The following is a 24,322-nucleotide window of genomic DNA, read 5'->3' as shown; positions in this document are numbered from 1 at the left end:
TTTAGTTGTGTTGTTATAGTCACGATGCTTTGTTGTGAGTTTTGTGCATCCGAATTGTGGTTTTGTGGTGTGGTTGTGTTGTTACAACCAGGAGGCAAGGCTTTTGCGTTGTGTTGTCAAGTTTTGTATTTCTGGGGCATTTAGTTGTGTGCCAAGTTTCGTATTTCTGGGGCGTTTAGTTGTGTTGTTATAGTCACGATGCATTGTTGTGAGTTTTATGGGTCCGGATTGTGGTTTTGTGGTGTGGTTGTGTTGTTACAACCAGGAGGCAAGGCTTTTGCATTGTGTTGTCAAGTTTTGTATTTCTAGGGCATTTAGTTGTGTGCCAAGTTTCGTATTTCTGGGGCGTTTAGTTGTGTTGTTATAGTCACGATGCATTGTTGTGAGTTTTATGGGTCCGGATTGTGGTTTTGTGGTGTGGTTGTGTTGTTACAACCTGGAGGCAAGGCTTTTGCGTTGTGTCGCCAAGTTTCGTATTTCTGGGGTGTTTAGTTGTGTTGTTATAGTCACGATGCGTTGTTGTGAGTTTTGTGGGTCCAGTGTGGTTTTGTGGTGTGATTGTGTTGTTACAACCGGGAGGCAAGGCTTTTGCGTTGTGTTGCCAAGTTTTATATTTCTAGGGCGTTTAGTTGTGTTGTTATAGTCATGATGTGTTGTTGTGAGTTTTGTGGGTCCGGATTGTGGTTTTGTGGTGTGGTTGTGTTGTTGTAACCGGGAGGCAAGGCTTTTGCATTGTGTTGCCAAGTTTCGTATTTCTGGGATGTTTAGTTTTGTTGTTATAGTCACTGCGCCCGCAACTTTATCCTTTTATATATATAGATAGGAATCATAGAGTTGGAAGAGACCCCAAGGACCATTCAGTCGAACCCCCTGCCATGGTGGGACACACAATCAAAGCACAAAGACCATTATATTCTTTCAGTTCCTGCAATTCACTTATTCTATGGAGACTCAAAATGTGGAACCTAGCACTGTGCAACAGAGTGCAAAATCACACATTTCTTTTTGAAGGTTGATTTTCCCCTGAAATTAATTACTTGGAAATTACCAAATAACTGGGTACATTTATATTTAGAATAACTGAGACAACTATGAACCATGACAATTATTTGTTATGACTGCAAGGCTGGGTGTTAGGATGGTACACCTACAAAGTCTGATGTGTCCAGATGTTTTTCTAAAATATTTTTCTTAAATATACTAAATAGATAAAGACATACAAAACTAATAATATAGAAAATACCCAACAACATCACAAAACTCACCAAAATACAAATAAGAAAAAAGAAAAGCAGAATAGAAGATCTAACACACACACACATCCCACCATGTTACAGAAAGTAATAAGCAAAAGGTCCAGATTATTTTATTCGCAGTTCTGGGGTATTTGGCAGCTAATATGGGTGTCCTGGTCAATCTCTGGAATACAGAACTAACTTTATAATATCCCCTACAATGCGCCTAAATATCCTTCCTGAGGATGAGCTTATAAAATTGTAAGAGACAGCAACCTTGTTGAGGTTTGATTGATTGCCTTCTTATTTGATCATCTATCCTAGCTGTTAATATTAGGTTAATCAGTATTAAATACTTGGACTAGTGATGGTTAGTGTTTATCAAAGAGTTCATCTACGCTGTACAATTAATACAGTTTGACACTAATTTCACTGCTATGGCTCAGTGCTGTGGACTTATTATGAGAGTTGTAGTTATACACGGTCTTTAGCTGCCTCTTCCAGAATGCTGATGCCTTACACAATTAGAAATACCATAGCAATGGCAGTTAAAGTAGTAGCAGACTGCATTAATTCTACAAACCTAATTAGAAACCAGAAATCCATTCTCAGAGAAGTTGATGTACTGCAGTATTTATGTATAATGGCAAAAGGTTCTTGAATGTAAAAGCTTGTATATAGATTTTTTTAAAATAAGTTTATACCATCACTGTGTTTCCCTTAGAGGTCTACAGAAGTTTCCATGGTGTTCTTTAACCTGACATGTTGTTTTATGATTTGATGGTACAAGCCTAGAGAGTGTTCAAATTTAAATCCTATTCTGCCATCTTGTGGCCGCTCTGCTATATTGCATAATACATTGATGTAGCAGCAGGCCTAAAACTACCCCAAATGCCCCACATCATGACTAATCTTGGAAGTATCAGCCCTGCTTAGCATGGGAGACCACCAAGGAATAGCAGATGTTGTAGACTATATTTCAGAGGAAGGAACTGGCAAAACTATGAAATTCATGGTGTCCCCATAAGTCGACAGATGACTTGACGACACAGAGAGAAGGAGAGAGAGGGGTGGAATAACTTGCCCAAGGTGACATAGATTTGAAGATTATGTTCACACACAAACCTATTCTACACTAGCCGGCCAGTAACTGTGATTTTCATGAGCAATATTTCAGCAATTATTAGCTTGTTATTACTACATGCAGTCTGATGTAAAGTGAAATAATGATGGTGATTACTTAGAAAACGTTATGGTCTTACTCATCTGATAGTATGCTTTAAGCGCAGATGAGCTCCCTCTATCAGCTCCAGCTCCATGCGGGGACACGAGAGAAGCCTCCCACAAAGGATGGTAAAAACATCAAAACATCAGGGCAACGTCCTTGCAGACCGCCAATTCTCTCACTTCAGAAGCGACTCAAGTCGCTCCTGACACGAAAATAAAAATAAAAATACAGTTATCAATTTGATATTATTTTGGAAATTAAGTACAATAGGCCCTTAGTATCCACTCGGATTCGGTTCCAGGACTCCCCATGAATCCCACAGTGTATGGATGCTCAAGTCCCATTATATACAGCAGCATAGTGAAATAGTTTCCTTTATATAAAATGACAAAATCAAAGTTTCGTTTGAGATTAAAAAAAAACAAAACATTTTGAAGCTGTGGGTGGTGGAATCCATGGACATAGAGCAGGCATCCCAAATTCTCAGCCTGCAACTGTTTGGGCCTCCAACTCCCAGAAGCCCTAGCCAACTTGTTCAGTAGTCAGGAATTCTGGGAGTTGGCCCAAACAACTGGAGGGCCAGAGTTTGAGGATGCGTGATAGATAGGGGCAACTGTATAAAAATGATTAATTATAACTGAGAAAATAAGGCCACAATCCAGTGATATATTACCTTTGATCCTGTTCCTTCTCCCATAATAAGCAATCCCCATTCCCTAAAAACACTGTTCTGGAGGGCTAGTAAATATCATGGAGCAGGATTTGGGTTCCACAGAGAGCTGCAACATTAAAAGTCTCAATTCAATCAAGGATATACACCATGAGAATTTGGTCTAAAAGGGCATTTAATAGTGTTGATAACAAAGGTTACTGATTTTGTTTTGTTGTTGTTTTAATTGGTAATTTTCAACTTTGGTGTTGAATTAATAACTAAACATTTCATGACACATAATAGCTTTGCATTCAAGTTAGATATGCTTAACGATAAGCAAAGTTTAAATTACTGGTCTTCTACACTAAATCTTGGGTTAGCAAATCTTACAAAACCCATTTCTTCTCTGTTATCTTCTATCATTAAATCATGATTAAAATGCTTTGTGTTGGAAACTGAATTGTTTTTTCTTGCTCTCTTCTTGTTTAGGTGCTTGGTACCCCAAATGAGGAGTCGTGGCCTGGAGTTCATTCTCTGCCCCATTTCAAGCCAGGTAAAATTCAAGATAATACTATTCAATTTTATATTACATATAATTAAATATTGTTTTAGAAAGATTCTGCAATTATGAAGCAAGAGGCCATTTCATTTTTTAAAAGCTTGGGATTTGAATAGCCTCTATTCTGATCTGTTAAAGATTAACTAATCCATTTGTTTGTTTTGGGGTAAATTTATCAGACCCAAAAGTTTTGATCTATAACTCACTTTTCACTTAGCACCTAAATGTTGGCATCAGTTGGGCCACCAGTTGGAGGGCATTTCACAGTTGAGGTGCCATGGCTGAGAAGGTTTTTTCCCATGCCCCACTGCATTGACATCACTGATGGAAGACTGAGTTGCCCCTCCTCCAGCAAATATCAGTCCTTTGTCAGTGAGGAGAAACCATCACAAGCTCCTTAAATTCATACTGGAAAACTATTGCCTACCAGAGCAAATATTTTAGACTGCCATTAAATGCTGTCTGTATGGTATTCCAGCTGCTGCATTTTACACTAGTTTCAGCTTACATACTTGCATTCTTCAAGAGCAGATCCTTGATGTATATAGAGTACTTTTTTCGTGTCAGAAGCGACTTGGGAAACTGCAAGTAGCTTCTGGTTTGAGAGAATTGGCTGTCTGCAAGGATGTTGCCCAGGGGATGCCTGGATGTTTTGATGTTTTTACCATCCTTTCTCTCATGTTCCCGCATGGAGCTGGAGCTGACAGAGAGGGCTCATCTATTTGCTAATGATAATGATATGCATATAATTTAAAGATAAATTACATTGTTTATATGGGGTGCGCTGCATACTGCATACTCTCATCTGTAGTGTCTTGCCCAGGTAAATTATGTCTAAACCCTACATGAGGCTACAACATTATGTTGTTGTAGCCTCCAAGGCAAGCTAATTATTAGTAGTTGCTCATTACTGTGGAACACTCGACTCTTCTTTCTAACCCAATACATGGACCTTCCTAGGACAAAAAAAATATGTTAGTAGTTTTCCTTCTTATGCCCTCATTTGTCTTGGGAGCCTGGCACATAAAAGCAAGTGGATTACAAGGGCTGTTTTATTTCCTTTGTGTATGTGGTGCACGAGGGGAGAGAAAGAGAGATGAAAGAAAAAATAGAGTCATGCAAGGATCCAGGTCCGCAAAGCAATTAGTGGATTAATTAGCAGATTTATTAACAAGCTTTTCTGAACAATAAATACCCATAAAATAATATTTTTTTTGATTTAGTAATTAATCTGATGTTTAAAAAAAACACAAATTTGGAGATTCAGATCTATTGGGGTCAGATCAATAGTAACTTTTCTGGTATTGGAAATATCAGAAAGTTGTGCTGCAAACTGCAATTAGTGAAAGAAAAAATGAGAAAGCAGATAAATAAGGTGAAAAGGATTCTCTTTGGGCCTAGTGAGAAAAGGTATGATGAAAAAGTTCAAAGAAAGCATGAAAAGGTGAACTTAAGCGTTTTTAACTTTTATTCCTCTTATTCTCTCCTCCAGTCCACTCCTAAAACAAATTTATTTTAAGATTTATTTATTTATTTATTTACAGTATTTATATTCCGCCCTTCTCACCCCGAAGGGGACTCAGGGCGGATCACATTATAACACACATAGGGCAAACATTCAATGCCCATAAATACATCAAACAGAGACTGAGAGACACACGCAGAGGCAAGTTAACCTTCTCCTGAGGGGATGTTCGATTCTGGCCACAGGGGGGAGCAGCTGCTTCATCATCCACACTGACGGCACTTCCTCATTCCAGGTCGTAAATTAGTTAATCTTGCCTCCCCACTTTATAAGTGGTACCTTATCTCCTACTTGATAGATGCAACTATCTTTCGGGTTGCTAGGTCAGCAACGAGCAGGGGCTATTTTTTATTTTTAATTGACGGGTGCTCACCCCGCCACGGGCTGGCCTCGAACTCATGATCTCATGGTCAGAGTGATTTAAGGCAGCTGCTCAACAGCTGCGCCACAGCCCGGCCCATCATCTTCTGTAACACTTCTGGAAATTATAGCAAATAATCTATTTTTCAACTCAAAGTGGGAGGCAAAAACAAAGATCAAAAATAGAAATCAGCCTTTTAGGATACATACAGGCATGGGTAAACTTCAGCCCTCCAGATGTTTTGGACTTCAACTCCCAGAAATCCCAGTCAGTTTACCAGCAGTTGGGAGTTGAAGTTCAAAACACTGAGAAGGCCGAGTTTTGCCCATGCCTGGGATATACAGTGGTAAAGGACAGATGAACTTTTTATGAAGATCTTCAGAATTAGAAGAGGAAAATTGGATGACAATTTCTACTTTCTCTGAAGTGCAAGAAAGTACAGATATTTGGATTAAAAATTGCCACAAACAAAGCAAATATCAAATAACAAACAAAATTGATCTTTATTCGCTGCTTAAAGTGAATTTTGAAAATGTATGTTTCGGGGGTAGGCAGCAGTGGGAAGAATGCTGACATATATAGTTTACAGTGTAACATCTTAGTTTATAAAGTTGCATATTGATCTGATTCAATTAAGATACTTAATCAGATGAAGAAACAGGGAACATTACATGAAGTCAAAGCTTTAGAGACTACGCCCCCTCCCTATACAGCTTCTGATAAGGGTCCAAACCTGCCTCTAATCACAAAACCACAACTACTACTACACATCTGGGAATACTAATCACTGTCTTGATACAGGGCTGAACCTTTGGATTGCTTGGCTTAATACTCAGTATCCAAATGTGAATATCATCATTGTGCAACTAGCATTTAGATAACTTGACATGTCAACCAGCATATAAATATCTTAATTTTTCAAGAAAAATAAGTCTGTTGCTTTATTTAACTTAGATTTCAAGAAGTAATTAACTGGATAGAAAGATGAGTAAATAGATCGATCTTCTCAGGAGATCTAGGGCAATAATTAGGCTACGAGAGACCATAATTGTACTGCAAGTGATGTAATTTGAAATTCAGAAGCAAAAAAACATGCTTTTTACTCAGAAAGGATTATTTTTCCATACTGAGGTTTGTAAACGAGGTGCTGACAGAATTGCTTTGAGAGACTCAGCACACAATATGAAAGGATTTTTTTAGAATTCTGAAAAAATATGTAAATCAGAGGTAAGTTAGTCTCAATATTCCCAGTCCATTTGGTCCAGAATCAGAGTGTGGAATAAGATTTGATAAGTAATTGAGATTCATCAAACTGTAAGAATACTCCACTTTGCCATAGCCCTTTAGGGTGAACAACTGCCATAGTTTGTTCATGTGGTAAAGCAGTTGTATTCTTCTCATCTTTTCTTTTGTTTGCTGTTAAAGAGAAAATAATAATAGGGTGGAATGTTATATTTGGGGCAGGCAATATTTATATTGGAGACAAACTAAAGATTATACTGCTTGTTCAACAATTCCTTCCTTTTGCAAAGTATATTTCAGGAGAAGGATATGTTCTTCAGATAACCAGTTTTCTCTTTATGCTGTCCCAAACTTACTCCTACATAATTGTAAGATATGCTGTCAGGCAGTGACAGGATACTTCTCTTGAGGGTTTTCAAGGTCAGATTATAGGGAAGCAAACAGATCGAAGTGCTGGGGCAAAGAACAAATGGCCTTCCTGTTCCTGCACTAAGCAGAATTTCGTTAATCTTAGTTGAGGTGATAGGATAATTGGCATCTCATATGATTGGACAGAAGTATCTCATATGATTAAAAACCTCAATAGGAGAGTCCTGTACGGATTTACTTTCTCCCAGAACACTTTTTCAAGTTATTGTCTTCCTATTCATAAAGAAATTTGGCAGTCAATTAGTCAGTAAAATTGTTGTGTATCTCTTTTGGTCCAATTCAGTAGATAAGTCTATTGCAAGCCATGGGCATTGCCACATTATCCTTGTCTGCCACATATTTATTAAACTGTGTCTGCCAAAAAACAAGGTATCCTTTCTAAATAATCACTTCCGTTATGGTTAAATATATGAAAATACTAATACAAACTTTATAGGACTAAACCCACAGTTTGCTATGCCTGTATTTCATTTTTACCTTTTCCCACATTTTTCCTTCCATCCCATTTATGAATAATGTGAATTGTTTGAAAAATTAATATTATACAATATTTTCACCCATTGTTAGCTTTATGCTTTGACCAACAACCTGTTATCCTCGTTTGTTCCCATCCTAAGGAGGAGTGAAGCAAACTTGGTGTGTGCTATACTATCATCAGAAGAAACCAGAAGTCAAATAGTACTGCAATTTTTTCATATGACATAAATATGCAATCCAAGAAGGTTCCTTGGTGCACCATCAGCAGATATGTTAGAAAGTTCATTGCCGTGGCCTGTTGTCCAAAAGAATATTCCAACTCCACTGGGCATTACATTATACTATATGTACTTGTGTAGCAATTGCATCTGTTGTCCTCTCTACAGTTTCTTTGGCATTTCAAGATATTGATACTTCCGCCATCTGGAGAGATCCCTCTGCTTCAGCCATTCATAATCCAAAAGCATGCCTCAATAGAAGTCTAATTTAGTTCAGAGTTCTCTTTGAAACAAGTGTCTTTGGGCTTGTTTTGTTTTTTTAATCAGGGATAATGCTCTTTCCTTGTTACTGTAATCCTGCTCAGACTGAGACTGGAAAATTGGACATCATGAAGTCTCACCATCTCATCAGCATTGTTACCTTGGGTCCTCATTTGCACACATAAACTCACATGTGCACAGATGTCACAATAAATGTGGAAATGAATAGATCTTTTCTCAGATGTGAGGTATGAATATAACAAGCTATTCATTGCTCTTCAAAACAAGTGGAAAATTTATTTCAACTAAAGAAAGTTAACATAAGTAAATTGTTAGAAATAAATATGACCGGCTTTAAAAAACAAAAACATTAGGGAAAAAACATAATATTAGTATAGTGTCTCCTAGAAGATGGACTTGTATACTAATTCTAATAATCCTAATAAAGAGACACAAAAATAGAAGCAGGGAGAATTAGTAGTTGCCAAATAAAAAATGGAGAAGATGTTAGGACATAGCTAAGCAAAGTTGCAAACAGAGGCACCCAAGTGTTTTTGGCAAAACATGTACCACAAAAAGAGCTCCATGGTACAGTCAGAGCAGTATCAGAAAAAAAACAGGAGAAAACAAAATGGAAGTAGTTATAATTGCTCTTTTTTCTTCGTGTACTCTGTGAATGTACACTAATGGAGAGACTGCACCTGCGCAGGCTCCAACGGATACTCTTCCAAGCTAAAGTTTGAAATTTGGCAGTAACCCCGCCCCTCTCCCCAGAGGGTATAAGAGGCGCCCTCCGCGCTCACTCCCCAGTTCCTTTTTTTCCGCCGCAGAGCTCACTTCGGACTCTTCGTTCCTATGTCGACTACGCGTTTCAAGCGGTGCACTCAATGTGCCGCTAAAATTCCAGATTCCGACGGCCACGCTAAGTGCCATTTCTGCCTCAGCGAAAGTCACGTCGTCGGTACCTGCCGTTTTTGCCTGGCCTTTACAGCTCAAGCCCGAAGAAATAGGGCTGCGAGACTTTGAGCAGCTCTCTACGAGAAGACTCTTGCTCCTGATGCTTCTACTTCCACTTCGACCTCGATGGCATCTAAGCCTACTCCATCGGTGTCGTCCAAGGCCTCGAAGGCCTCGAGGGCTAAACCAACCAAACCGCCCTGCACGGTGACTACAGCCACTGTTTCGACCCGGTCGGGCAAAATGGGCCCCTCATCGACTTCGAGTTCTGTGGCTTCGGCCATTTCTACTCAATCCTGTCTAGCTTCGCCACCATCTTCTTCCGCCATGAAGATTGCTTTTAAGAGGGCCCAGGAGGAATCCAGACGAGCCCAATCTGACTCGGCAGCTGTGTGCCCGATTCCACCAACACCGGGAAAATCATTAAGGGTCACGTCGAAGCAACCTCCAGCCAAGAGGTGAATGATCCAGAGATCTTCCTCCTCAGCTTCTTCTAAGAAGGACGCCCCCTCTTCCGTGGCCTCTTCCAGGAGATCCTCCCCTATCCAACCAGCGCAACGCCTCTGATCTTCTTCTCCTCATGGTCAGTCCTTGGATGCGGGCGCTCAAGTCTCTCCTGACAGGTCTGTCAGGACAGTTATTAAAGTTCCTCAGCCAGCGCCATCACGCCCTCAGGCTCGACAAGAACTTTTCCCTCCGGCTCAAACACCTGAGAGGGGTAGGCAGATGACGCGCCTTGCTCGTGCCGTCCAGGCCTCTGCTTCCAAGGACATTCGTCCACAGCCCGCTGCTGCTCTTGAGGTGATACCTCAACAGGACTCTGCGCTTGTTTCTCCTCCCTGGTCCCCTCACGGGGGTGAGGAGGATGACCTCGATGTCGAACACCCCGAGTCGATCCTCTCAGCCTCAGTCGTCTCCCTCGGCCTCGACCTCTCTCCACCTCACGACGCCTACGAGGTCGACCCACCTTCCCCGACAGATAATATCCGGGCTTCCTCCGACCAAATGGTTAGAATGGCAGACGCTCTGGGGGTGGAAATTAAACAAACCTCAAAAGCCGTCACCGACCCCGTCTTCAAGAGGGTTCAGGCTCAAGCCCCGCCAGCCACTGTGCTGCTTTTTCTTCCTTACCTCCTGGACGTAACCCAGGCATCCTGGAAGACCCCATCTTCGATACCTCCAACCTCAAAAAAAATAGAGGCCTGGTACCGAACTGATGATGAAGCCTTGGAATGGCTCAAGCATCACCCCGATCCGAACTCCATGGTGGTGAAGGCCTCCCAATCCTCGGGTCGACAGTCTAACTCTCCTGCCGACAGGGAGGGTAAGAGATTTGATGCAGTAGGCCGGAAGCTGTACTCCGGTGCTCTCCTCCTTTGCCGCATGGCAAACTACGGAGCCTGTATGGGCGCATATCAACAGATCCTCTGGGAAAAGGCCCAACCTTTCTTCGCCAAACTTTCTGACGAAGACCGTTCAGTTCTCTCAACCCTCCAGCAGGAGGCGGACTCCCTTGCACACCACCAAATCCAAATGGCGTAGCACACCGGCGATACCGCCGGAAAGATGATTGCCCACGCGGTTGCGATCAGACGACATGCATGGCTTAGGTCCTCAGGACTTTCTTCTTCCTCTCGACAAGTGATTGAAGATCTCCCCTTCAACACCCAGGGACTTTTTAACTCGGGTACTGACGACAAATTGAAGTCCAACCACGACTTCAAGATCCTCGCAGCGAAGTGTAGCACCGATCAGCCCCAGGCTCAATGGACCCGATGGTTCCCTCAAAGATACCGTCGTTTCCCTCAGCCTTTTCGACATTCGTCGAGCTCGAGTCAGCACAGTCATCAGCAACAGCCTCGCTGTCAGCACCAGGTCCCGAAAGGTCGAGGCAAAGGTGCTACAGCTATGCCACAACCCCAACGACGGGCCTGACGCCCACTCTCCCGGGGCCATTTCTACCTTCGCTACTACTGCCACTGCCATGCTTTTCTTAAGCTCCGACCCGAACTCTCCTCTCTGTACTTTCCGCGATCGTCTAGCTCCTTTCTACCACGAATGGGAGTCTATCACCTCAGATGCCTGGGTTCTCCGCATTGTCAGGGACAGCTACACCTTGGAATTCGAAACCTTGCCCCCCACGGGTCACGTCCTCCACACCGACCCTTCACCGGAGATCTGCTCCGAGGTCGACTCCCTTCTAACGAAGGGCGCAATCTGGCCTTCTCCTTCTGGGCAGGACACTCGAGTTTTCTTCTCGAGATACTTCACGGTTCCCAAGAGGGGCAGAGGTCTTCGGCCCATCCTCGACCTACGAGCCTTAAACCTTTTCATTCTGCCTTCAAAATTTCGAATGGTCTCGGTGGCCTCCATTCTTCCAATGCTCCGACACGGAGACTACTTTGCCTCTATAGACTTACGGGATGCGTATTTCCACGTCTCGATACGCCGATCCCACAGACGCTTCCTCTCCTTCAAGCTCCTGGGACAATTTTACCAGTTCACAGTTCTCCCTTTCAGCCTCGTTACAGCCCCAAGAGTCTTCACGAAGGTGGTGGCTGTTGTGGCAGCGCATCTAAGGAAACAGGGCATAATGATCTTCCCTTATCTGGACGATTGGATGATTGTCGCATCCGACCCCTCGTCCCTTCAAATCCACGTCTCTCAAACCCTCTCTCTTCTGCAACGACTGGGCCTTCAGTTAAACTCCGAAAAATCCCAGCTCCTCCCGGCCACACAAATCCGCTTCATAGGGGCTCTCTTCAACTCCCTCGCGGAAACTGCCTCCCTGCCGAAGGACAGGTTCCTAGCCCTTCAGCAACACCTTCTTCTCCTCCTCCGCAACCGCAGGGTTCGAGCCCACTTTGTCCAGGTCCTCCTGGGTCATATGGCTTCCACGGTCATGGTCACCCCTTTCGCCAGGCTGCGTCTCAGACCTCTCCAAAGATGGCTCATAGACTCTTTCAAACCCCATCGGCACCCGAGCTCGATGTTTCTCACGGTACCGGACCAAGTTCGCCTTTCCCTTCGTTAGTGGCAGGACCCGGAGAACGTTTGTGTGGGACTTCCCTTCCATTCCCCACTTCCATCAGTCACCATCACGACCGACGCCTCCAATTTTGCATGGGGAGCTCACATGTCGAACCTCACTGTCAGGGACCTTTGGTCCGCCCAAGAGAAGTCTCACCACATAAACTTTCTAGAACTATTATCAATCTTCAAAGCTCTCCGAGCGTTTGCTCGCTTTCTTCCCCACAAGACTGTTCTAATCCAGACGGACAACGTAGTAGCCATGTACTACATCAACAAACAAGGAGGTACGGGCTCGAGGAAGCTCATGGCTCTCTCAATGGACATTTGGCTATGGTGCATAGCGAGACACATAACCCTCTCGGCGGTTCACCTACCGGGTGCCCAAAACACACTAGCGGACTCTCTAAGCAGAATAACGACCTCCCCCCACGAGTGGCGTCTCGATCCCGAAGTCCTGCAATCCGTCTTCGACGACTGGGGTTGGCCAACCCTAGATCTCTTTGCCTCCCCCTCGAGCGCACAACTTCCTCGCTTCGGAGCGAGACTCCCTCCAAACTCGGCTCCGGGCTGTCTCGGAGACGCGTTTCTTCTCGACTGGACTCTCGAACCCGTCTACCTCTTTCCTCCCTTCCCTCTGATTTCGAGGGTGATAGAGAGACTCTATCTAACGCCGAAATCGGCCATCCTGATTGCCCCTGCATGGCCACGCCAACCGTGGTACCCAACTCTACTCCGGATGTGCGCGGGGTCTCCTCGCACTCTCCCGATTCTCCCTCATCTTCTATCTTCGCAGAGGGGACAAGTGCTCCACCCCGACGTTCCGTCCCTACACCTGACGGCTTGGAGGATACTTCCATAAATTCTCTCCACCCGGACCTGCAGGCGATCCTTCATGCTGTTCATAAGCCGGCTACGTCAAGGGCCTACGCCTACAAACTTGCTAAGTTTCAATCTTTCCTTCAGGACCGAGACGTCGATCCCTCCTCCACTTCGATCCCGCTAGTTCTGGACTTCCTACTTTCTCTTGCGGATCATCAACTCTCTCTGACCTCGATGAAATCCTATCTCGCTGCTCTCTCCTGGCATTTCCAATGTCAAGGACAACCTTCTCTTTTCTCTAACAACCTCATTAAGACCTTTCTTCGAGGTTACAACAATCTCCGACTTCCAGTTCAGCCTCCGACCCCTGGGTGGAGCCTTGAACTCGTCCTTTCTCAACTGGCTTCAGCTCCCTTTGAACCCATGGCCTCTGCCGACCTTCACCTCCTCTCCTGGAAGACTGCCTTTCTAGTTGCCATCACCTCCGCGCGCAGACCGTTGGAGTTGGCTGCCCTTCGGGTGGACGAGCCCTACCTCCGTTTCCACCACGACAGGGCCGTTCTTTGCCCGGACATCACCTTCCTACCTAAGGTGGTCTCCGCCTTCCACCTTAACCAGGATATAATACTTCCTGCTTTCTTTCCTAACCCTTCATCTGCCTTGGAGCGGAAACTTCATCTCCTGGATGTCAGAAGAGCTCTCCTCTTCTACAGAGACAGAACTAAAGACATACGTAAGTCACCTAGACTTTTTGTGGCTTATGCTACCCATAAGCTGGGCGAACCACTTTCTTCTCAAAGACTTTCACACTGGATTGCTCAGGCTATTGAACTGGCCTACTAGCTGGCTAAACGCCCGCCTCCCCCTTCGATCCGCCCTAGATTGACGAGGGGTCTTTCTACTTCTACTGCCTTCCTACGGGGCATCCCTCTCGACTCCATCTGTCGAGCGGCTATCTGGTCTACCCCATCCACCTTTGTTTCACACTACAGGATGGACTCAAAGAACCTCAGGGACTCGGCCTTCACCAGGTCCATCCTTTCCTCCTGCCTTTCCTAACGTTCCTTGCTTTACTCAAAGCCAGTTTTGATGCTTTCTTTCCAAGTTCATTTATGTCACTCAAGGTGTATTGACATGTTATGTTGGTTGTTTTTCAACCTAGTGCTTGTGTACTATACTTACCCATTACACTGGGGTTTTTTTTCCTCGATACTTCTACCTCCCAGTACCTGCGTTCAGGGAAACTGATTATACTTACCTCTGTCATTCCTACTGACTATTGCTCACATGCAATGTTGTGATTGCCTTACTTTCTGAATCCTAATGGCTAGGATCTGTTCTGCACTGTATGATTGTTGCGTTTTTTACCATTGCACTTGCCTTTGCACCTTGTGCTTAAATAAAGGTGTTGTTTGGACACTCAACTCGTTGTCGGGTTTGCTATGTCCCACCTACCTATACCTTAGCTTGCTAGTCTCCATTAGTGTGCATTCACAGAGTACACGAAGAAAAAGGACAGGTTGCTTACCTGTAACTGTGTTTCTTCGAGTGTACTCTGTGAATTCACACAATCCCGCCCTTCCTTCCCCACGTGCAAACCTCTCCCTTTCTCGTCGCCTTTGCGGCGTAGGAACTGGGGAGTGAGCACGGAGGGCGCCTCTTATACCCTCTGGGGAGAGGGGCGGGGTTACCGCCAAATTTCAAACTTTAGCTTGGAAGAGTATCCGTTGGAGCCTGCGCAGGTGCAGTCTCTCCATTAGTGTGAATTCACAGAGTACACTCAAAGAAACACGGTTACAGGTAAGCAACCTGTCCTTCTGTTTGGGGAAAAACAATAATATTATTTCCCATTGCAATTCTTAGCTTTCTTTAGCTTTTGTAGGTGATGGGATGCACCAAATTATCCACAAACATTTAGAAGAAAAATATTTGGATGAAAAACTATATTGAGAGTCTACAATTGACGAACTCATTATTTGTTGTGTGCCATCAAGTTATTTTCAACTAATGGTACCCCTAAGGTGAGACTACAATGGGGTTTTCTTGACAAGGTTTGTTTGGGGAGTGGGGAGACTTTACCTATCTTTAGTCAAAGTGACTGTATGCCAACCAAAGCTTTAACATGAGCACTGCATATTAACAGAAAGTCACTATGACTGAACAATGTCTCTGTATCAGTAAGGAGTGGAGCATACTTTCTGTAGTGAAGTGGATTTTTTTTTAAGTGTTGGAAAGTGGTTTTCGTTTCTTGTGATCTCATTTAGGTAATACCCAGGTTTACCTAGTGAAGAGCTATGAGGTATTCCTGTCCTTCTCCATAGTTTCTCTTTTTATTTAAACAGTTTAAAACAGTTTTAAAACTGAAGTTAAGTCATGTGACAGAGGTATTTTTCCTCTCTGGACAGGATACAATGTTTTATATTTGGCCCTGCTTTCCAAAGAACGAAGAGTTTAATCCTCTGTGGCTATGTCTTAAAAGGAGGTATATAAACAATAAGCATATATCTAACTCCATAAATCATAAAATAATTTCCTGTATGCTCTGCTCAATGCTGATGAGAAGAACACTTCATGGTAAGTCCAATTTATATTTCCCTTTAATGTGTTCATGCAATAGCCATGTCCTGTGTCCTGAAATGGAAAGACCTACTGCCATGTCTCTGCCCATATTCCCTTCCCCAGATCTCTTATTTCAGCACCCCCCCCCCCAGTTTTTCCCCAATGATGAATCATCCAGTGAGAAAATCTGTGCTAGACCCTCTCCCTGAGTATGTCATTCTACTCCATTGATGATTGAGACCTTGGTTGGCTGTGCTTACTAGGTAATAGTGGAGAAACCTCTGATGCATTCAGCTGGAAAAGAAAACTGCATGAGGCCTTAAACACTCTTCTAGTCAAACTAGGGGTAGCCACATTAGCCATAAGGTTTTTATCTGATCAGAATAAATCATGGTTTATTGTAATAGCTAAATTGAACTGTAATCTCCCATGTTTATATTCGGCTATTTGGTTCTTGCTCAGTTATGCACACACTGTAGTATCTTGCAACTCCTATGCCTGGCAAAATACTCCTTTCTCCCTCATCTCCTTCATAAACAAACTCTTTCTTTACTGGTTGGTTGCTTAGTTCCACAGTAGCCTGGGTAGGGGGAGCTTTGTAAATGGGCCGTGGGAGATTGCCCTCATTTTTTTTAAAATGATATATTTTTAAAGCACATGATTTAAAATTGCAGGGTTTTGACCAAAAAGTATCCCTACACTGCTACTACCCTCTCACTCCCCATTAAACAATATTTTAGCAGCAATCCATCAACTTGTTCTTATCTGGCCTAAGGGCTAATCAATAAAATTTATTTATTTATCCACCTGTTCTTATAGTCTAAGAATCAAAATTATTGTTTATACCCTATTGTTTTGCTTATTCACCTATAAAGTTAAAGTACTTGTGGAAACTATGTGATTCAAATGGAGAGAAACTTTCATCAGGAAGATTGGGAGGAAATTATTTATAATGAGAACTAGAGAGCCTTTAGCTAATAAGTCAAAGATAATAAACATGCTTTTGAGTGAATGTAATGATATGCTGAAGCCATCCATAATTAAGCAGTAGTATGAAGATACTTTGGGTCCCAAATAGAGATTTGACCATTTCAGCCTTGTGGGCAGGGATGAATGATTTATGTAATTTTCTGCTTATAGCAGGAGATAAGGAATATTTGTATGTGGTTTTAGCTTAATAGTTGCACATCCTGAATGATTTAGGGAAATTGTTTTGCATAGAAACATATGTGGGGATTTTGAGCACAAATCATTTGGGGGATTTTTTTGGTGCATAACACATTTTGATTGAAAAACACTACTTCTAGAAACTTCTTTTAGTTGTGTGTGTGTGTGTGTCATAAATCAATGTAATTTGCACAGAAATCCCACACACATTTTTGGAATGAGTGAGTTTCTTTGCATGGAATATTTGCAAAGATGAGGTTTTTGCAGGAAAAAATATTTTTGCACACAAAAACCATTTTTTTCTCAAACCCTCCCATGATACTTTTAAATAATAATATTAATATTAGTAATAATAATAATAATAATAATAATAATAATAATAATAATGCTTTTATTTCTTACCTACCTCTCCACACGGCTTGAGGCAGGTTACAACATAACTAAAATACATAGTCTTAAATTCTGACAGCTTATCTAGCTGTCGGAGCTTCACCAGCAGGTTGTTCCACAGTCTTGGGGCGACTAATGAAAGGGTCCTTTGGGTGGTGGTTGCCAGTCGGGTTCTGGCAGGCTGGAGCAGATGCCCCCCCCCCCCCCCCAGAAAAAGACCTCAGTATTCAGGGTGGATTGTACAGGAGAAGGTGATAGTGTAGATAACCTGGACTCAAACCATGTAGGGCTTTAAAGGCAAAGTACACCTTGTACTTTCCCCGGAAACTAATTGGCAGTCAGTGAAGTTAGGATAGGGTGATATGCTGGGTGTTCATGTAACCAATCTGGCTGCTGTATTTTGCCCCAAATTGAGTTTCTGAACTTGGCACAAAAGTAGCCCAATTGAAAAAAGTGCATTGTAGAAGTCCAACCTTGAGGTTACTAGTGCTTGCACAACCATCTTTAAGTTCTCCAGATCTAAGAAGGGGTGCAGCTGGCATATCCGCTGAAGCTGATAGTAAGCACTCTTGACCATTGCATCTACCTGGGCTGACATTGGGGAAACGGATCCAGGAGCACTCCCAATCTGCAAACACAATCGTTCAGGGAGAGTGCAACCCCATCCAAGACACACCTCCATCCCCAGATTAGGACCCTTGATGGCAAACACCTCTGTTTTGTCTGTATTCAGTTTCAGTTTGTTTTTCCTCATCCAGCCCATTACCTCCATGAGTACTAGTCTCAGTTTTATTTTTCACAACCAGGTTTTACCATCTTGGCAGCTGAATAATAGTAAATATTTTATATCTGTTTTCTGTTGCTGCTTGGGTGCGACTGACATCAGTTTATTACTTTATTAGTTCTTTTCCACAAGCTTCTCAGTAAAAAATGGGGAGGTTATGGGTGGATGCTTTAGAACTGTGTTTTGTTCAGAAGCATGACTAGATTCCACATGAGAGATGAGTTCAGGATCCTCATCCCATTTCTGTAGCCAACCAGTTGTAACAGGATTGGTGATGCATTGTTACTTTCTCGTTCAGAGAGTTTGAATGTTACGGTCTTGACATTCACAGTGTTTTGGGGGAATGAAGCACACAGTGATTTGTTTGACATTTCTGTGAATCAGATCTTTCAAAAAACCATTGTCCAAACAAAATATTGTTTAAATTTATTGTCAAACATTTATTGCCAAACTTTTTAAGCACTGTATTGGGGTGTCATGCTTTCTTCTCCAGTGTGCTGGGCACTAGAACCGTATTTGTGCCCATAGGTTAAACGGTTTCTTTATTTTGTGGAAACTTGCTACAGGCTAGTAGCCAGTGGTTTGTTGAGTAGTACTAGACCATAGCCAACCACTTTCAGTAGCACAGGCCTAGGAGACAACACTATGCAGGGTTTTGCTCTCATGCTAAGAAAAAGCACTGTCTGTCTTCTTTACTAATCACAGAATCATTCTATCACTACCTTCTATAGATAAAATAGTCAAATAAGTACTCCATTGGTACACTGCAAAGTGTGTAAATAAACAGTTTTCATATGTTGGACCAGCATTATGGTCAAAGGAACATTATGGTCATAATTGAACTCACAGAACTGTTATTATTCTTACATAAATAGAGATTTACACAAGCAACGTGCCTCCCACCTTGTCTTAACATGGTGTTATAATTTATTTTTTAAAGAAATAAAAAGGATATTTATGATGTATAATGATGCCTACCAGTGACAATGGCTGGGAAATATAAGGGTGGAACATACCCTTCATGCTCACATCTCACTTTTGGGCTTCCCAATGGTACCTGGGTTGTGTTTTATTTAAAGCAGCATCTACTTTGATCTTTGCAAACCACTTTAAGCCTTAGACTGGGGAAAAGTCACAATATAAATAAATACATTAAATAAATAAAAGTAATAAAACAACAAAATGATAGACAGGATTACACTCATGTTATTTAATATATTATGTTTGTGTTAAAGAAACACAATCTTTCAATATAGAATTTTCTTATTATAATAGTACAGTGTTCCCCCGGTACTTCGCGGTTTGCTTTTCGTGGACTCGCTGTTTTGCAGGGAAACGGGGGTATATTTAAACATTATTTTAATTGTTATGTGGCCTTTCTCCCCCTTGCAACCCTTCCCTACCAGACCTGACTGCCTCTTCCAGGCTTTTGCTGCCGCCGCCAGTCTTCACTCTCTCACCCACCCTCCCTCGCTCACTCATCCAGCCGGAGCCACGTTCCTTCTTCCCTGGCTGCAACATGACAGGCCTGGAGCAAGGGCCCAGCCGGCTCTGGTAGGGAAGGGTTCACTAGCTCCCTGGGGCTTGCAAGGGGAAAAAAGATACATAACAATTAAAATAATGTATAAAATATTAAAATTAAAATAGTGTCCCTACTTCTTCGCGGATTTCCACTTATCACGGTAGGTCCTGGAACAAAACCCCCGCGATAAGTGAGGGAACACTGTATAATCAGGATCTTCTATATGATAATATCCCAGAGCTGTGACTACATTGAACTCTGTGGTTTCATATTGATATGGCATTAGAGGTTGTGCAATAGTGATTAGAAGTGGAAGGATGGATTTATTTTTCTAATTCTACATATGTAATGTGTATTGGGGTGGCATTTAATTTCGTTGTACAATGTACAATGGCATTATTCTATTATTCTATTCTATTAATAGCATGCAGATTATTGACAGATAGAATGTATATAATGTATTTACCATTATTAAATCGCCAGTGGTTTTCAATTTATTCTTGTGATTTCCATGTGTGAGTATAAGGTTTGGAAACAAAGTATCTGATCAGTTCATGTTTGAAAAGCTTCCTCTGCTAAGATTTTGATTATAGGTCCTACTGTGAGAGATTATCACAATCAGAGGGGAAAGGTGCCAAATGAAAGTATGTCCTTGCCATGTCTGGTTCCCCAGTTATAAAGTAACTAGAATCTCCAGAGATAAAGGGAATTAACTGAAGATAATGTTATTCTTCTGAACTTGTGTTATTCGTGCTGTTGTATTACTCCTGCTTTCACATTTATGAAAACCTTTCTTGTTATGTGGCAGAACTAACTAACTTTGCAGTAACTAGAAACCAGTTACTCCTGCCTCCTTTTCAGTCCCACCTCCTTTCCTTTCTGCTGTCTTACTTTCCTTTTTAACACACATTTCTGCCTCTTTGTTCTGATAATCATATAGTATTCCCTCTATTCAGCTCTCCCACCAACTTACTGCGCATAAAAACTAACACACAAAACTCTCCCTTTTCCTTTCTTTTTCTTACTCTCGCTCTTTCATTTTCTTTCTCTTTCTTTTAAATGTTTAAAGCATTTGAAGGCATTGTGCTTGGAATAAACACACTAGAATGCTTTCCAACCTTAAATACGTGGCCTGACACATATGGTCACACATTCTCTATTATTATTGTAAATTATCTAATTTTTAAAAAAACTTTTGGTCTTAGCATTTTATTTTCAATAGAAGAATTTCTTTTTTAAAAAATCTAATGTTTGTTGACTGAGCCAACCAATAAGCAGAACCAATAAGGAGCCCCTGATGGCGTAGTAGGTTAAAGCCTTGTGACTTGAATGTTGGGTTGCTGACCTGAAGGCTGCCAGGTTCAAATCCCACCCAGGGAGAGTGTGGATGAGCTCCCTCTATCAGCTCCAGCTCCAGACGGGGACATGAGAGAAGCCTCCCACAAGGATGGTAAAAACATCAAAACATCCGGGCATCCCCTGGGCAACGTCCTTGCAGGTGGCCAATTCTCTCACACCAGAAGCAACTCAGGTTGCTCCTGACACGAAAAAAGCAGTTAATTTTATTTGAGTATTTAAACATGTTAATTCTTAATGCATTTCATGTGTATAATCATATCAAACAAAAATATTCATTTTATTTTTTGTTACAGATCGCTTTACACAGTACAGTGCAAAAAACCTTAGGCAAGCCTGGAACAAGTAAGTGTTTTAAATAAAATATCTCTCAATGCTACTGATTTCTCATTAATTGTTTTGTTTCTAATACTACTAATAATTAGGAATGTATTCCCCCTCCCATTTTAGAAAAAATGACTGTCTTTCTAATACCTGAAACTTTTCTAGTATCCAAAATTTATCACTGACTGAAAATTTTGAAAGATAATAATGTATCTCCTTATATCAGCCAATGCCACCCTTAAGTTCTACGAGAGAAAGCTTTCTCTCATTCCTTCCGCCTTCATGGGTGCATTTGGTGAGGACTCAAGAAAGACCCTCCTCTATGAATGCTTCCAGGTTGTGGAACTCCTTTCCACCTGAGGTCCATTTGACCCCCTCCATGTTCTCCACTGGCATGTGAAAATAGCTTTTTTCAGGCAGACCATTTAATTTTAAATACAGAGCAGTTATGTGTGTAAAATTATTTACTGTAGTTTTACTCTTTTCCTGGATTTTTAAAATATGTTTTAGTGTTTTTAACTATTATTTAATTCTTCTTTTTTACTTTCTGTAAACTAAAATGTTTTAGCTTTAAAAAAAATACTGCAAGCCATTTTTAATCTCATCAGGGCTGAAATACTGCATAAAAATTCAATCAAGCAATCAATACATTTGATTTATGAAGTATGAACTGTATAAGCTGTACAGTTTTTTTAAAAAACAGTAGAGTGGAGATGCTGGTATGTAAGTGAATTAAGAACTAAATAAACCAAAAGATTCATTTCTCTAAAGATGATTTCGCCACAACCCAACCCTGTTCTGACTGACAGTGCTATCTACAGTCTGTGTAAACTGATACACTGTGACTTGTTTAGTTCCATTAAATTCTTACCCTTTTCAGGACCAAATATAATCAATACTAACATTGGATTAAAACATACAATTTGCATAAAGTATACAGTTCTGGTAAGCTCTTCTTGAAAACGATTCTTATTAAACTCAGGCCTTTTTATTTTCCATTGGACAGATATGATCATAACAGAAGCCAGAGGAATAAGATTACTAGAAACTATCTTAACACACTTATTCAGCTTTTAATGCTATGATGAATAAATGCATGAAGTTATCACAATATACAGATTATTTATATTTTAGACTGAAAAATGAAAAATATTAAATTTACCAATTTTACATAAACATTCATGAAATATGTAATAGATGTTCAGGATTGTATTACTGGTTGTACATATCTCCATTGGTTAAAGAACCCAGTTATATTAAAGGAACAAAATAAATGGGCAACCTTATGGTAAATAAATAAAATAGCATTTTAATTGAAAACATCCAGTCCCTGTTAGTTTGAGAGTTTTTGTTTAGCATTGTTAGTAATAAAACGTGTAAACATATAATTTTCATTTGATATTCCTGTTTAAATGGGTTTGATTGGATTTCAACAAATTAAGCTCAACCTGCAACAAGATGCTGAATATTCCAGCAAACTATACTTTTTTTCTCATTTTATTTTATTGGTTCTATATCCCACATTCCTCCAGGTGTGAGTCCAAAGCTGACTTATAGATGTTAGAAGACAAAAAAGAATTTAGATAATAAAGTTAAATACACACACACACACACACACATACGCGCGTTTTCAGACTCTCAAATCTCTCTCTTGTGCTTTGGTGATACTGTTTGGGATAGATTATCAGAAAATGATTTCACAGTCATTCACATGTATTTTTTCAACTAGGAACATACAAATTTTGTTTAAGCAGAATGAAAGCCCATCTAGTTCAATATTCTTCATATTTAAGAAGGCTAGCAAAAATCTACAAACAAGACATCAGTACAGTAACATCCTCTAATGAGACATATTGGATGCAATATATAGCCATCGTTTCTGAGTAGCAACTGAGAGTCATAACCTCTAAGTCAAACATAAGTTGTGTCCAAATTTGTGGCCCTCACTACTAGTAAACAAAACCCTTGAAAGACTCCATCCCTGTGTCTGAAAAGTTTAGATTAACTCATAAAGCAGGGGATCATGGAGATAGTTACCAAGCCATGGGTTTAGTTGTGATTTATGAAGGTGGCATGCAGTTTCACATTTCTTTGGGGTAATATAAAGATATTTGTTTTCTCTCTGGTATTACATTGTGCTAGTCTTTCCATTCAGCTATGGGAATCCTGTGGGGAAATGAAGAAGCAAAATTATACTGTTTTACATAAAGGGATTTGTAGAGTTTTTTAATAAACCATAATTACAGTCTCAAAAGGAAGGAAATGTACAATTATGGTTTCAAGAGGAAGGAAGTATACAATTATACAGTACAACATTCCTCTTATCTTTCCCTTAAAAGTGAAAAGTTAATTGATATCTTTCAGAATAAGGCAAAAGCAAAACTTCCAGAATAAGCTCTGGATTCTAAACATTACTATTTAAATTTGTCCAGAACCTCTTCAGGAAATTATTTAACTTTTTTTTCACTGTGTTGTTCTGAACTAGTATATATTTGTGTTGAAATATACAGACTGTGTCTGGTTTACCTTCAAAACAAAATACTATACTAGGTTTCCATAATCCTGTTTCAAGTACAAATCTTCATAAACATGGATAAAATAAAATAATCTTTTCATATGCAAAATCAGCCCAATTAGTATCTTGGGATGCATATGAAGTTTTGAACATTATGGCCAACATCTGTGTTTGCATTAGACTTTTTCTGTAATGAATAACAGTTAGTGCTAATTATATCATTGTCCCAGATTTTACTTTTTTCCCCAAAATAAAATTGCCACCAGAACTGCTTTGAGTCTCCTTTGTGGAGACAAAAAGCGGGGTATAAATAAACATAATAATAATAGTAATGATAATAATAATAATAATGTAGGTTAAGTGTAGTTTTTTCTGGTTAGTTGGGATCTATAGAGTTGAACAGTGGCTGATAGTACCCCCTTAAAATGACAGATACATCATAGTGATTCTGAGGAGCTTGGCCTTGTGAATCAACAAGCATAGTGCAAACGAAGCTTATTCTATATGTTGATGTGTTCACTGTATGGGTTAGGTTTGCTGGTTGTTGTTGTTTGCCTTCAAGTAATTTCTGACTTATGGCAAACCTAAGTCAATTTTAACACATACACACCATGGCACTCCTTGCTCCTGTGAGGCAAGAGGCTATACTGCTAATAGTAGTGCTGCTGGTGGGCCTCCCATGTCATACATGTTTTTGCTGAGGAGCCAA

The 24,322-nt window shown here is 41.0% G+C and overlaps 1 protein-coding gene across 7 annotated transcripts in view; it reads left to right on the top strand.

Annotated features, from left to right (window-relative positions):
- cdk14 (cyclin dependent kinase 14) overlaps positions 1-24,322 on the top strand; it is a 281,590-nt gene that overhangs the window by 181,124 nt on the left and 76,144 nt on the right. For 6 of the 7 annotated variants that reach the window (XM_062957395.1, XM_062957398.1, XM_062957399.1 and 3 more), the window contains 2 exons: positions 3,605-3,668; positions 21,071-21,119. In XM_062957395.1, the coding sequence (XP_062813465.1) occupies positions 3,605-3,668; positions 21,071-21,119 (113 nt within the window). Of the gene's footprint in view, positions 1-3,604; positions 3,669-15,401; positions 15,571-21,070; positions 21,120-24,322 lie in introns of all 7 variants that reach the window. The other variant, XR_009999670.1, reaches the window with a different exon arrangement.

Source organism: Anolis carolinensis, chromosome 6 (assembly GCF_035594765.1).
Source record: "Anolis carolinensis isolate JA03-04 chromosome 6, rAnoCar3.1.pri, whole genome shotgun sequence".
Lineage (NCBI taxonomy): Eukaryota > Metazoa > Chordata > Lepidosauria > Squamata > Dactyloidae > Anolis > Anolis carolinensis.
The sequence above is the reverse complement of the archived record's forward strand: the minus strand, read 5'-3'. Positions and strand labels throughout refer to the sequence as shown.